The sequence below is a fragment of the Acipenser ruthenus genome, chromosome 20 (assembly GCF_902713425.1).
Source record: "Acipenser ruthenus chromosome 20, fAciRut3.2 maternal haplotype, whole genome shotgun sequence".
Taxonomy (NCBI): domain Eukaryota; kingdom Metazoa; phylum Chordata; class Actinopteri; order Acipenseriformes; family Acipenseridae; genus Acipenser; species Acipenser ruthenus.
The window spans coordinates 25,939,506-25,956,087 of record NC_081208.1 but is presented as its reverse complement, the minus strand read 5'-3'; the positions used below and the strand labels follow the sequence as shown (position 1 = coordinate 25,956,087).

Sequence of the window (16,582 nt, the reverse complement as noted above, 5' to 3'; positions counted from 1 at the left end):
CACACAGATTATAGGAAAACTTTAATGGTTACCACAAGGGAAAGAACACCATTATTTTAAAAACGTTTTCAAATATTGGATCTCACTTTACTTTAAGGGACGCATCTTTAATTACTGTTAACTAGATTACGAACATGTCAACCAATGTTGTTTGTTTTTGTTATTGTTTAGTTATTTATACACTAATAAAACAGGTCAGCTAAAAATATTTAACAAACATCAGATCCTGAACCCTGCTTTATCAATTTCAAGTAGATTGAATCGTTGAAATGGTGGTACTTTAGTCAAAAGACACTTTTAAAGATGTTACTATGGACATTGTTTGCTAAAAAGATCAGGTTTTATTTTATTACACATTTTTATTTAGTTGACAAACATTTGTTAACCTATTTCTAAAGACTAAAAATGCTTCCCGTAAAATAGTTTGACCACCTGTTTTTTGTGTTGCTGTTTTGTTTAAATTTTAATTTGATGAATTGTATTATTTATTTACAAATAGTTTCTAGGTTAGATCTGTTTCATGGATGTTAAACTAAAACCATCTTTCAATGAATTATGAGTTTACATAATGGGGACTTGTAGGCTTTTTAATTTGGGATTGTCAGTTCCATTCCAGCCAAAGCCAAATACACTGCCATCCATCTTCTAATTGGAGGTTCATGTGTTTAAATTACAGTGGCCCTTACCCAGTTGCTGGTAGATATCTAATATAAAGTAATTGCGCTTGCATTGCTGAGAATAACTGTGATGGGGTTTGCAATATTCATATACTGTGGAGTGCTTCTGATTCTGAAAAAGTTAATTGAACAATTCAAACACGGGCACGAAAAGACACTCATCACTTGATTTCAGCTCTGACCTATTTTATAAAGTGAAACGTTTGGCAGACTAAAGAGCTTTTCTTTACTACAACTGTAGCCAGCACCCTTGTCTCTTGCCTTTCTGAAGTATAATATAGAAACCTCAGCGACTGCTTTCTGGTCAGTGGTGAAAAACCATAGTTGTGAATTGTAACACATATACTGTTTTCTTGTCAGCGAGTGCATTTTACTAGTTCTCTTAGAAAATAAGCTTGTATTCTCACTGGACTAATCTGCATAACTGCCTTCAGGTAAATAGGCTGAGCTTGTGGAGGAGCTTGAAAAGTACTCTATACTCTTAGAGGCAGAGAAGATCAGTTCTCCAAATTTACAGATTATACTCTGGGGAATCAACAGCTAGATTGAGAAAATGAGTTCATCTCACTTACCAGTGTATACAAGATTTCTTTATCAGCTATGGCAGCAGTGTGGAGTAGTGGTTAGGGCTCTGGACTCTTGACCGGAGGGTTGTGGGTTCAATCCCCAGTGGGGGACACTGCTGTTGTACCCTTGAGCAAGGTACTTTACCTAGATTGCTCCAGTAAAAAAACCCAACTGTATAAATGGGTAATTGTATGTAAAAATAATGTGATATCTGTATAATGTGAAATAATGTATAATGTGATATCTTGTAACAATTGTAAGTCGCCCTGGATAAGGGCGTCTGCTAAGAAATAAATAATAATAATAATAATAATATTTGTCAGTTTCCTGAAAAATGTAATACCACTGTGGGGAAATGCTATGGAATTAACTTCTGTAAGATGTATATCATAATCTCTATCTCATAGGTATTAATAATGAATCTCTGCTTTTCTTTCTTTTTTCAACATGAAAGCTGAAATGTAATGATGCCGACTGCACTCAGCATGTGAATGAACCGGGAATGCCTCTTAATATTTAGTTGCAGATTCAACAGCCCACCTCAAGGTTGTTTGGCTCCTGTGTATTTTTTACATTGTAATTATACAGGTTCCGCGATTTATTCCCAGTTTACTAACAATAAGGCTGAATCTATCTGGTTTCCTCCATTCTCGTCAGCAGCGTCTGACTCTACAAAAGTGGAACAATAACAGGAAGGCTGCCAGTGGGAAACAGGCTGATCTCTAACAGGGGCAAGCCTTAGATTGCTAGGGAAGTCCAAAACTCCAGTGTTATCAGCTGAGCCAGAGAGTCTGACATCTGTGTGGTGGTGCTGCTGCATTGTCTTTCTGTTTCTGGATACAGTATTGAATATTTTTTTATTATTATTATAATATTTTTTATTATTATTTTGTGTGCGTCTATGTGACCGCACTCGAATAAAAACAGCCTGCATTTCAACATCAGGTAAGAAAATGATTTGTGTTTTAATATTATTACATGTAATAATAATTTCTTGGTTAAGGAAACATAAACTTTTTTCTGCCTGTCAACCTGTCTGTCTGCTCATCAGTTTATTGCTGTGATGTATTATTCCCTATAACTCTCTCATTTTCATGGCTGTCTACTTTCTAGAGTAATGTGCTGTGTGTAAGTGATTGGTGTCCAAGGGAACAAGTTCTGTGTAAGCCTTGTGATAACCTTTTATTCTTAGTCTGTCCACCTGACATAATTGAGTTTTCAAATAAAAAAAGAAAGAGAGAAAGAATGAACAAGTTGAGTTTTTTTAACAGCTTGTCATAATTTATAAAATGTTGTGGCAGGTGGTCTACCACAAGTCTTAACCATAGCCACAATGGAATATGCACAGACATTTAAAATTGAAAACAATTAAGCACACAACAGTCCCTAGATAAATACAATATTTCTAAAATAAATATTTGTTTGTGTGTGCACACCTGTATTGCCAAGAAGACAGAATTGAAATATATACTTCTTTCAATTTACTCAACCAAAGAATCAAAGTCACTATTTAGAAGAAGCACTGGGGTACCCGTTTGTCCTTACTAAATTCCATTACAAGTTCATAAAAGGAGCTATGTTGCTAACGCATGGGTTTTGGAGGTGTATGTTACTGTATATCAGTTTTATCATGTATTATGATTCTGTGTGATTACTGTTGCACAGGATGCCCCTGTAAATGTGATAAAGCATTTCAAGGATTTTAACTTGGAGATTAAAATATTGAAATAAATAAATAGAATAGAATAGAATACTACATATCAGTAGGTTTGATCATATGAATAAAGGAATGCATCCTAAATAAGGGAGCACAATACAACACACACAGTGTGCACCCCACACTGCTTTCCCTGAAGAGATGACTTGCACTAGCAAAGCATAGCAATGTTGCATCAGAGCCGCTTTGAAAGACTGGATGAGGAGTTCTGTGAGGAAAGTAAAATGATGAAATCTTTCTTTTAATCTTTAGACCACACAAAGATTAATTCGCACTGCCTGATTTGATTAATAGAATAAAAGCTTGTTTCACGCTTTAAATGTAGCTAAATAAAAGTGGAATGGCTAGTTGCATTGAATTCAAGCACATCTGGATACACTCGGCTAACAGTGCTCTGAAAAGCCCAGCTGATATAAATAACACAGTCAAATTGTATCAATCAGCTGCATTTGCCATCAACTCACTGACAAAGTAAAACAATCTGAGGGGATTCATTTCAGTAATAAACTGTATGTATACATTTGCATCTGTCTTTGTTATTTAAAAAAAAGAAATTGTAGAGTACTTTAGATTGGTACGTTACCGTACTCAATAAAATTTGAATTGGAATTGTAATGAATTTCTGTGGATCTCTTTTTTAGTTTAATCCAAATATCTGATTTGCATACAAGATTGTGGATTATGGGATTTGGGGTCCAGTTAAAAAAGAAAAAAAAAAATGTGACTAGTTATCAGCAAATATTTATTGAGATCATAAAATGTTGCCAGTGTTGTAATGCTTTTACAGTATACCCAAGGCTCTTTATTTTCAATTTATATACTTTTCTTATCGAAAAATTCACAGGTTTTACAAAAACTAAGGTGTTTTGGTTTTTTGGGGTATTTTTTAAACACATTTTCCTGTGGAAATGGATAAAAAGAAATACTGATTGTGTTATTACCAGCTTTACAGAGTTACTCAGTTGTTCACATTCACAGTGAATAGAAGCCAGTGAGTTATTGTGTTTTCACATGTGTTTTATTTTATTTTTTAAATAAACACCTCTTCATTCTTAGGAAATTATAAATAAAATGAACAATGCAAATAAAGAACCATATGTTATTGTCCATTATTTTAAAGCATGATCCAAACAGTGCCCTAGGGAACTCTGTTGGGTTACTTACTTAGAGAGGACATTTGAATACAGTAAATACGTTACAAATTAACATGACATATATTATCAGGCTTATTACACATTATTAGAAAGTAGTACTAAATTATTACTGCATTTTTGGATTTTGGATTTTTTTTTCTTCCCAAACAGCCACATGTTTTATATTGGAAAATAACTATTTCTTTACTGCTACCAATATAATATCTCATTGTCTTTAACTATTTTAAACTGTTATTTTTGGCTGAGGCATCATATGACTGGTCTACTTGGGAATTAAATCTGACACTTGAGTGGGCAGAGGTCCATAGATCAAAGAGAAACATGTTTTAAGATTGTAAAAAATAAATAGCGCCAACACAAGACCATTGTATCTGCCCATATATAGAAATATTAATGTTAGTTCAGATAATCACATCTGCTGCCCAGAACACACCTTGTAACTCTCCGCATGTTATTTTTCCAGTATGTCACGTGCTGACAGTTATAAGATGTGATGCGGGCAGTTACTCAATAACACAAAAAGAAACTCTAATAAAATTTAGTATCAGAGCTGTGACATAGACTGTAAAAAATTTAAATAAACAAACTACAAGAAAAAAAGATTAGAAAGGAAGTACTAGGGAATAACAGGATATGAAAGCAATTTGTTGCTGATTTGAACTAACGCTAACTGTTAAAATGCTTTAAAAGGTTTCCATCCTATTTTGTGCATTGCAAGAGAAAAGAAACTCGAGTGCCCTTTAAGTTTACTTCAGTTTGCCTTATTGAGCTCCCTTCCGTTTCACTTGTGGGTTCATGTATGCACCTAGTGTGAATGTTACAGAGCCGGTAAATGTAACATTTTAAAGTATTATCATCTTATTTGTATTAGCTGGTATATACTGTAGCTACCAACCTACTAGTCATTTGTTATAAGTCATTTGAATGGGCTGCCATAACAACTAATTGTTTTAGTCAATACATTTTAAAATTACAAATATATCACTTCTTATTGCTAAGCTCCACTTAGGGTTGAGAATACTAAAGTAAAATAGAGGCGGGAGGTATATAAGTGGGTGGATAACAGATGGTTGAGGATTTTAAGATTTTATTGAAAATATTTACAGTAGTCATCTTCCTATAGGAATGAAGATCTACTGATAGTTGGTTGGTAGGTACACACTGTACAAATAGGATTATAATAAAGAAATAATGTTGCTGTTTGAAGGCATTGTAGCAAACATCAGCGCCCCACTTTGAACATGTTATTGAAATGGGGTTGCACTGTTACAGTAGCAATCTCTAGTAAATTACAGTAGGTCTTGTTTTATTTTATTAAATCATGTTTTTATTAGTGTAGAATTAGGTTGCTATATTAATACAAGGTTAACATGTGTTACCAGTAATAAACAAACAAAAGAATCTCCCCTAAACTAAACTGTGAAGAGAAAATTGAACAATCCCATATTAATGACAATGGCTGTCAAATAACGTGGGATAGACAAGATGCATTCTTTATGTTAGAAATAGGTCTGACACAATGGAAAACAACTGTTTTGGTGTTCAGGATCATGGGCTGCAGCAATTTCATCGTGCAGTTTGTCAGTTAATCCTACGCTGGGCTGTACCTCCAAATGAGTTCTCCAGATAAAACAGGGTAGGGAATTGAATGGCAGGAAGGGTGTGTTTAAATACCAGAATTATAGCAATGGTGACTTTTAAACACACAGATTAGGAAAAGGAACACCCGTTCTCACTATTTTGTATTTCCATTTCTTGCATCTGATGCAGTCTACAGAAGGCGATCTGCAGATCTCTATAGTTTTTACATACAGATACAGACATAAATGTATAATTATCAAGTCTTTAAATGTGTCTCTGTAGCACATCATCTTACACACATGTCCCTTAGTTGCAGTAGTTTATTAATTTGCTTAATTTTCTAGACTTTATTTTCACATTGACCCATTTATCCAGCCATACTTCCTAAGAATACTTCCTAAGGATGTCCTGGAAAAAGATTTGTACATTCGTATTATCACATCCAAGGGAATGAGCAAAACAGTGACAATAAGCAGTTAACTTTAACATAATTCACCAATAACATGGCAAAATAAACAATACGTGTTGTTGTCTAACTTGAAAAATTACAATAATGTTTAGTAATACAATGTCTTCTAAATCGGCAGAATACAATGCTGTACATGTACTGTACAACACATTGCAATAATGTAAACCATAGGAGAGCTATAAACGTACACATTACAGTGTTCTGTATGCTATGTTGTGTTATGCATCATAGTTTATACCTGGAACATTTCAATACTGTATCTCAATGTACTTACCAAAGTATCGAAGACTGTTAAACAAGAGTGATCTTAACCAGAATGTGATCTTAACCAAAGTCATATTATCTGGAGTCCTTATTGATTCCAATTATGTTCTGGCTGGGACAATTAATTTTGGTGGTGGTAAGAAGGGGATATTTACAGGGATGATATTAAGTGTGTTTGACTGTACAGCTATGGCCAAATTCAACCTATAGAATTAACACATTTTGCTTCATAAAGCCAAATGATTCCTTAAAACATTGAATTATATACCGCTTTGTAGTTTTCCATATACTTATCGAAAACCAAACAAAAATTGAAAGATCGGACATTTCGAAATCCAACATGAAATACTGTACTACTATTATGGCTTCCAGTAGACTTTTGCGATAACATTTTGTAGTTTCTTTGATTAAATAAAATACCTAAATTATGTTCATACAGTTTTCCATTTTTATTATGTCTGAATCCTAAAATTCTAGGTGATGCAAAACTTTTGGCCATAGCTGTACAGTAAATATTATGACTTGTTTGAAGTTTATACCATATTTTCATCTGGACTTATCATTAGAAAACAATAGGGTAAAGGGAGGTGAAATGGCTGATGCTCAGGAAAGGCCCCATTCAATTGTGCACAGGTCCAGATTTTCTTCCTGTTGTTTCATTATAGTGCATTGGCAAGTTGCTGATGGAAACAAAAACGACTATGACCTTGGAGATTTGGCTTGAAAACAATAAATCTGAGTAAAGCACTTCTTGAATGTCTGAAGCTGAGATTAAACTATTAGGGAACATTTCATAGCTATAATCTACAGCATCTTAATAACTAATGGGCATGGTGAATCTAAAACAATCAATTTGGGATGGTACAATCCTGACAAAGCTTGTTATCAGAAAGGATATTTTATATTAAAATGAAAGTCTTGTTCATGGGCAGTCTCTTCCTTAATATAGCACTGAAGCACTGGTGAAAGTGTGTGTGAAGTACTGTTTCAATATGTTTCTTCATTTACATATTGGTCTTTGTAATTAAAACACACATAGTTATGTGCAATTAAGATTTACTTTTTCTTTTACAAGATTTCTACATGAATGAGCAACTAATCAAGTTCTTTACACCGAAATTCATTTTGCAACATATTTTGGAGAAGAAAAATCCAACTGTTTACATTACAAAATTGACAAACAAATTAGTCATACGCTTGACTCTTTAAATGAACCAGGTTCCTCTGTTCCTTGGGATTCCAATCCAAATACTGACCTGGTCCAAACCTACCCAGCTTCTGATATCCGTTAGGCTCCAAATTCATTGCTATATGGCTGCAGAATTGTACACCAAAGAAAGGTGTACCCATAATGACCAACAGTATGTTTTTTTAAAAATAAATAATTTCTATTTTTTTTAAGCAGGATTCAATGCCTTCTTCATTACAGTCAAGGATGGATGTTCTACTGTGGATGTTTTGTTTTATCATTAGCCAAATTCTTGCCATCAATGGTATAGAGAATTCAAGAACTGTTGTGAGGACATATGATAACAGCAGATCTGTTCTGCACAGACACAAAAGAGATTGGAGATGGAATACACTGTATACTGATGAAGAAAAAAAAACAACTCTACCACATTTAATTGGAAAGGTAATGGACATTCTTCACACACTGCATTGAATGCAAAGTCTAAGCTTTGGAGGATAGCTACCAAATGTTACATAAAACGCTTTTATCACTAAAGAAAAATGAATCATTAGAAACATTTTCAATTATAGGTACTTGTTTCCCAGATAACATAAAGTGTTATTGATTATTTATTTAACTGTTCAAAATATATGGAAACATTTCAACTGAATAAATGTGTCTCTTTTTAGCTGTCGTCCACAAACGTCAACGGAAGTGCAAGGTTTGTTATAGAGGGAGAAGGAGCTAATACCATTTTTAAAGTGGATGATCTTGGTGATATTTATGCCTGGAAGACACTGGATCGGGAAGAAAAGTCCATCTATCATCTCCAAGCTCAAATCTTTGACAAAAAAACCAACAAACAGTTGGAACCAACATCAGAGTTTGAGATCAAGCTCAATGACATCAACGACAATGCTCCTAGATTCACACACAATATATATAATGGCTCTGTTAAAGAGATGTCTAAACCAGGTAGGTACGTCTGAAACAGACCGCTACTAGCGCAAGGATGACTCTCTGTCTACTAGAAATTTGTCTTCTGAGCGTGGCTTATGAACTTTCGTTCCATTTTATTTCAGTAACATCCACTCCTACTAGTTGTTTTATAATAAAATATAGCTCCCCACACAGACATTAAGTCTGATTTTTGCAGCCTACTGACGTCCTTCCTCTTCATACCTTTGCAATTGCCAATTAAACGTGGAGCATTTAAAAACTAACTTAATCCCTGGGGAAGGGAAGTTTTGTAGTGAAACACCTCACCTCAACCACATTTGAGGAGCAAAATCTGATTTGTTTCACAACTCAGTTAATTATAAGTTATCATGTCCATTGTCTCTTTATTATTTAAAGTCAGAAATGAACAATACTTGGTAACACATAAATTCATTAAACACATTTAATGAAAATAGAAATTACCCATTAATATTACAAAACTATGACCTAAACCTAAGAGGCCTAGGAACAAGTTGTTTGTTTCAAGTTTTGTAACATCGATAGGTGTTTTATTCTTTCCGAAAAGAATCGCATCAACATTGGAGAAAATGGCTCAAAAAATGATAAACACACAAGTCAACTGTTTAACCAAAGATTACCTTAGAATTTTCCATAAAGTGCATGATCATTTTCAGTTGAGGTTGCATAGGATGCGGCATACAAACATTACTACTCAGTGACATTGAAAATCACATTGTGAGAAATTGCAGATACTGTACAATGCTCAACACTCAATCTATGGGATACACAATGACTTCCCTGGGTCTCAGCTCACTACTGGTTGCATGGTCCGGCTGCCCTCTGGCCAGCTAGCAACAGCAGACTGACTGGTTTTTGGTTAAATGCAGGCTGGTGCTCCTTTTACAGGCCTAACCTTGGCTGTATGCAAAATGTCTTACCACTGGCCTATACCCACACCCCAGGGAAACAAGAATGTGCTTGATGTTGTGGCTAAAAATCAGCTGTAATGACCACTCTTAAATCAGCTCCAACAGCATTGCTAATGGAATTCCAATGGAGAGTGAAATCCAAAACAGTATGTACTTTACTTTTCTACAGGAACCAGCGTGTTGCAAGTAATAGCTGTAGATCCAGATGACTCCTCAGTGTCAGGCCATGCCAGGGTCATGTACAGTATCATTAAAGGAGGAGAGAAATTCCGTATTGATTTAAACACAGGTATGCAAGATCAACTGATTGATAATTATAAATGAATTAGTTCCTGGCTCCCAATCTGCATTCTGAAATGCACTCTTGTGTTTTATTAAAACAAAATGGAGACAGCTGCATTGTCATTTTATGTACTGAACTGAACCTGTATTGTATGTGCATCATTTGATTGTGTGTCAAGACCTACAATGGTGAATTCTCATAAGAATTTCTCAATGTTTAACTATGCGTTCCCTTTGCTATATTTCTACCATAGTATACCGTAGTAAACAAGGTGATGTATATATAGTAAGGACAACATTTCATTCCAGAATCAAAAACTCTGCAAAACTGATTGGCTTGCTAAAAAGCACTAGGGTCATGTAATGGCCAAAGCTAACAATGTTTTATGAATTACAAACCTACAATTGTATGTACTGTAAATGTTTTGTTGTGTTTTTGCTGCACACCTAAAGGACAAAGGTTGTGGGAAAACAATTGGGAGAATAATAATTAATTGTGGATTTTCTTCACTGTTTTAGGAATCATTACATCATCCAATATGTTGGACAGAGAACAACAGAAAACCTATGAATTGATTGTAAGGGCTAAGGATATGCCAGGTTATGAAGGAGGCTTTTCAAGCACTGCATCTGTAATAATTACACTGGAAGACATAAATGACAATGTGGCAACATTCACAAAGAGTAAGAGATGTTGCTTCAGTTACAGCATTCCCAGCTGCATTCCAGGATGCCCACTTTGACCAGAAACCCTTTTGTGTACACCTAGTGGCTGCAAAAATAAAATGAATACAGAATTTATCTCAACTTATATTAATATAGAATCACTTAATGAAAAAAGCACTGTATCCAGAATACCACAACAAAGTGCCATAGCTTGGGATTTCATTACTGTGTTAATGCCAGCTTCTTAAAAATACCATGTGTGTAAAATACCATGTGTGTAATTCTGCTACAGTTCATGTAAACAAGACATGCAAGATCTGATTACTTTCATCGGTAGTACTGAATAATTACAACAATGCACACTAGGCTTTATTATTATTATTATTATTATTATTATTATTATTATTATTATTATTATTATTATTATTATTATTATTTATTTCTTAGTAGACGCCCTTACCCAGGGTGACTTACAGTTGTATACAAAAAATACATATCAAGAATTACAGTACAACACAGTAGCTTTAACACAGTAGCAGGAGCACACTGGAGCTAGATGCAGTTCATCTTTACACCAGATTAAAATCAGGGAGCCTCTTGGTTTCTGGTATTTGTACACACGTGCAGAGTAAATGAAAGTTTGCACTGTCCAATACTGTATTGATAAAGCGCTCAATGTATTTTTTTTTTTGTAGTAATACTAAAAAACTAATACAATTCAATGACAAACATTTTTTCTTCAAGTCTTTATCAATGCTATTCTCAACGTCTCAATGTTTGTCATTACATTTTGTATGTTTCTATTAGTATTACTCCATTTTTTTTTTTTTTTTTTTTACTATTTTGTGGTTCTGGACTAGCAAATCTAAGAAATGAATAATATTCAACCATCTGCCTAAATGGTTAATTAAATGTGTATATTATTCATATTTGCAGAACAGTACACACTTTCTGTGTTAGAAGATAGACCTATTGGATCTGAGGCTGGGATGCTCCAAATTGAAGATAAAGATGAGCCACAGAACACAAATCCAGTGTTCAGTTTTGTGAAACGAGATTTTAGGGGTCTCTTTGATGTTGTTTCAGACAATATCACAAAAAATGCAGTCATTGTTTTAAAACAGGTAAACTCCTTTTGTTTTTCTACACTTGGATTAACACGTTCATAAATTTAGGATCAAATTGTGTGTAAGATAAATAAAACCTGTGTAAGGTAATGAAAGCCATCATCTTTAGCAATGTTTGTTTGTCTGTGAAAGCTAATATACACATTCTTATATAGACATTTATTTTTTTTAGCTCCTTGACTATGAAAAAGTGAAGACGTACACTATGGAAGTTGAAGTGACTGAAAAAACTACAGTCCCCCCTGGTAAAAGGGATCCACAGGTTAACGCCAGGGCGATGGTGTTTCTCAATGTTTTAGATGTCGACGAGCCTCCTGTTTTCCAGCGTCCTTCTTACTTCTTCAGTATTTTTGAGAACGCCTCCCTTGGCACTCATGTTGGCTCTGTTTTTGCGTCGGATCCAGATGAAGCCCAGAAAACTGTAAGGTACAACAGCATAAATATTAACACAGTGGTGACGTTAGTCTTTACTGTCTGTGTTTTTCTTTTCAATTAAGGTTGTGTTGCCCTGAGGCTCCACGCTGCATTAGAATACCCATTAGGGGATCCTAGCAATTTATTCACTAAAGAAATCAAGCTGCCAAAAGAAGATATAGCAGCTTAAAAATACTGGTAATTTAGCAACTACCTTAGATTGACATATTATAAAATTATGGTTCTGTACACCACCATTTTTTTCATTTAGATTTTGGCAAATTAATAGTTCAGTATGTACATTTACAACATCTAGGAGAAAGTATATCATTGTATAGTTTGTTAATTTGCTCTAAATTATTCTTTCCTCTGTTAAGTTTTGAGAATCCTGTTTCTAATGCTAACCAATACTTTGAGTTGAATTTTCTTGCCTCTTTCTAGCCTTATTTGCCCCCTCCTCCCCTTGTATAGTGCTGAGAATTCTTTAGTACTTGGCTATTTATTATTATTATTATTATTATTATTATTATTATTATTATTATTATTATTATTATTGTTTACATTAAATCAGGATTTTCAAATATTTCAGATATAAGCCTATAGATAAACTGCTGCACCTGGTACATTTGTTGTAGGTCCTACGTCACATTAAGTGATGAGGAAACTGGAAGCAGCAACAACTTTGCATCTGGAGCATTGTCTTTAAAATATCAGCAAAATGACATATAAAACACAAGCAAAGAACCCAATGAAGGACCAGTAATAATGCTGCTAGTGGTTTGTACTCCTTTGTGTGTCTCTTCAACCAGCTGAATTGACTGTAATGTTGAAGCACCACAAAACTGCATACTACAGTACTTAGTAGAGCCCCACACCATTCTAAAACTTATTTGTTTTCAGATACTCCATCAACGGAGGAAATGTAGTCACGATTAACAGAGACTCTGGATCTATTAAAACAAGTAATAACCTGGACCGGGAGATGAATGCCTGGCACAATGTCACTATCACTGCAGTAGAAGATGGTCCTGGAGGTAAGAATGACTTTCTTAAGTAAAGCCATTCTTGTTCTGCAAGCTTATAGATGCTTGCAGAACATGAGTTTCTAAAAGTAAAACAAATATTTGCATTCATGTTTTTGATGAGTGTTTTGAATATTTGATAACCCTGCAGAGTGTCATAACCTTCAGAGCACAATGAATTAAATACGTGGAGTAATATCCACACAAGGTAATTCTCAAATGGCAATTATTTAACAACACCTGGGTTTTGATACAACAGCTCACAATTAAAAAGGATACAGTTGTCTATTCCTTGTACAGAAAGGGACCTGCTCTTTCCATATTGTTGACTAATGAGACAGGCAGCACAAAGCATATGTGGCTCAAAGCTTTGCTCCTGTGGTTTATAGGCTGCACAGCTTGATTAAATAAGGGATTTGTGAAAGCGAAACAGTGCAGCTTTATTACTGGACCTTAGACAAGCTGCCAGGTTTTTGATTCTTGCTTAGGATGATCTGTCATCTATAGTAGATTAGAAAGATTAAAAGACAATAACACAAAGTAATAACAACGGTCAGCTGGCTGCGCCACCTGGAAACAGGGTAGCTAACTATAAAGAGAATATGAATATTATATTATCCTCCACATTGACATTAAATAGTAATTAAATGTCATGCCACAAATTACACATGTACGTAACTGTAAAACATCCAAGTGTCGCTGGTGAATATATTTATGCGTTGTTATGTTGTGTAACTAGAGTTGGTTAGGATGAATCCACCCTAGCAGCTTTTGACCATATTAATACATTACAATGTGCAAATGCCATTAACTATATACATATATACATCAGTGCCATCTTCTGGGCATTCCATACATTACAGCTTTCTGTCACTGCCACTGATCTGATCTGATCTGATCTGAAGTAGATAATGTGGGACATCAAATTGTCTGCAATCTGTCTGTATAACCCATAAGACATTACCAATTTCCAGCCACTGTTTTGTGTAGTACAGTACTTATGCACACTTTTAAATGTGCTTTGTATCTCTTCGACAGGTAAAGAATCCACAGTTTCTATGTTCTTGAAGGTTCTTGATATAAATGACAATTATCCAAAATTGGATTATGAATATGACCTCTTTGTATGTGCAAATGCCAGACCTGGAAAGGTAATTATTTCATTTATTTTAGATTGTTATTTTTTGCTGTAGTAGAGCAATGGGAGATACAAACATAAACACTGTGTAAAGGGATGCCTTATAATGAGGGAAAATAATAACATTTTCTTACATTTTGTAGAATGTTTATTAAATGTAACCACAGTTCTGTGCAACTACAGGTTGATCGTGGGCGATGTAATAATAATATCTTTTATAAAAATCTTTACAGGTAATACAGACAATTGCTGCCAGTGACAAAGATGAAATGACTACTGGACAAAAATTAAGCTTCTATTTAGATCATGCCCACAGTAACTTCTCACTTGTGGACAATCATGGTAAATGCCTTTTTTGAGTTTTTTCTTTAATAAAACAAGTATAATGACATTTAAAAATAAAGAAAAGGTAGCTATACTAGAGCCTACAGTAGGCCAGGCAGTTCTTTAGCACAAGAAAGCCCCAAGGCTGAACAAGTTCACACCATCTAGATACTGTGTTAGACCATAATTGGCACTCTGCAACAGTCTGTCATTTGTTTGCTTTGAAAAGCACATATATTGTAAGCTGACTACACTGAGATTATTTCATTATGTGCACATGTGCCTGAGGCCATGCTTCAGATCCCTAGAGGTTGGAGATAGTGCTTAAGAATTCTACATCTCTATGTAGTCTCTAATGCGGTCTTTGAAACCAGCCTAGTGCTGTTGTTCTGACTTGTTCTGAGGTTTTTTGTTCATCACAAACTGGTACTAGAGTTGTAATTTATTTTTTTGTTTTTTTTTCATTTTCAGACAACACAGCGAACATTACTTTAAAACAAGGGGGCTTCAATCCAGATGAAAAGAAAACATATTTCCTTCCTGTCGTCATCTCTGACAATGGCAGGCCCCAGCTCATAAGCACCTACACCCTGGAGATCGTGGTCTGTGGATGTGACGCAAATGCAGAAGCAGAGCCCTATTCCTGTAGGGGAGCCTACGTACAGACCGGAGTTAGCGTCCACGCCCTTACAGTCATTCTACTCTGCATCCTCGCCATTTTAGGTGAGCTGATGCATGCTGTTGACTCATATATCTATATTTGGTTTAGGTCACAACTTTACCAGATTAATCCCGCTGAGATATCACATCCCTTCTTTTCCTATCACTGCTTGTCTTTATGTATTTGATTGTTTATTTATACATGAAGGTAATCCACCTCTCAAAGCATAGGATGGAAGTGTAGATTCCATGCTCATTTAATCCATGGGCTCCAAGTGTGATTCTCAAATCTCCCATCTTGTGTGGTGACCTGGACTCCTGTCCACTCAGGAGGCACAAGTTAATACCACCAAACTCATCTTATGAAGCCTACCTAATCTCTTGGTTGTCAATTCGTTGTTATGTATTGTTAACATTTCTTATTATACCTAATACTAAGCACAAAATATCAGCTATACGATTGGCAAAAAAACATTAGGGAAATATGCTGTTGTAGTAGGTATTATTTATCAGGAATAGCCTGGAATGTGCACGTACTTGCTTTCTCCTTTGTTAGGGATTTGAATGTGTTTCTATTACAATTTTAATGTATTCATACTTTATTATTTTATTTTATTGTTACCTTGCAGTCATTACATTGTTAATTGTCATGAGAAGAAAATTCAAGAAAGACTCACTGGTCAGTTTGGGAAAGAGCTCCGGAGAAATCCACGAGCAGCTTGTGTCGTATGATGAAGAAGGGGGCGGGGAAATGGACACTAACGGTTACGACGTCTCTGTGCTCAACTCAGTACGGCACAGCAGCATGAGGCCTAGACCGGAGGCACAGCCTGGGCCTTGCCTATACGCAACAGTCCAGAAGCCTGTAGCAAAGGGGGGCATGGCCGTCATGATTGAAGTGAAGAAGGATGAAGCTGACCACGACCGAGATGGGATCCCCTATGACACGCTGCACATCTACGGATACGAAGGATCAGAGTCTCTGGCCGAGAGTCTCAGCTCCCTAGAATCTGCTTCATCCAACTCTGACATGGACTATGACTTCTTAAACGACTGGGGGCCTCGCTTTAAAACATTAGCCGAACTCTATGGTGTAGACGGAGCTGAGAACGGCTATGAATATTAATTCTTCAACATTTATTATTGTTGTTATTTTTTTTATTTATTTTTTTTGGGGGGGGGGGGGGGGAGGATTCTTTTGCTAAAGTAAGTAAATAACAAGGGTGCTTAAACAGATCACATTAAGTAAACAAACAATGTTTTTTTTTTATATATTCAATGGAATGGCAAGAAGGAAAATAGTGTTGGTTACAAACTGACAGTAAACATTGGTGGTATTTAGCTGTTGGCATGTCCAAAAGAAAAAATATAATTATCAGGAAACACTGACAATATAGTGCAGGAGGATTTTGGACAGGAAGCTGTAGTGAATTAGGTATACCATTTATTTAAATATGAAT

The 16,582-nt window shown here is 35.2% G+C and overlaps 1 protein-coding gene across 2 annotated transcripts; it reads left to right on the top strand.

Moving 5' to 3' along the window:
• The first annotated feature begins 1,953 nt into the window (after positions 1-1,953).
• LOC117425727 (cadherin-5-like) lies at positions 1,954-16,305 on the top strand. 2 transcript variants are annotated; one of them, XM_034042938.3, is made up of 12 exons: positions 1,954-2,189; positions 7,835-8,062; positions 8,290-8,575; positions 9,659-9,778; positions 10,291-10,455; positions 11,374-11,561; positions 11,737-11,990; positions 12,879-13,012; positions 14,039-14,151; positions 14,372-14,480; positions 14,934-15,185; positions 15,752-16,305. In XM_034042938.3, the coding sequence occupies exons 2-12, from the start codon at positions 7,841-7,843 to the stop codon at positions 16,246-16,248; spliced, it is 2,340 nt and encodes a 779-aa protein (XP_033898829.1). In that variant the 5' UTR covers positions 1,954-2,189; positions 7,835-7,840; the 3' UTR covers positions 16,249-16,305. The 2 variants fall into 2 exon arrangements, with proteins under 2 accessions (XP_033898829.1, XP_033898830.1); XM_034042939.3 differs by having other exon boundaries at positions 7,832-8,062.
• Positions 16,306-16,582: the final 277 nt, after the last annotated feature.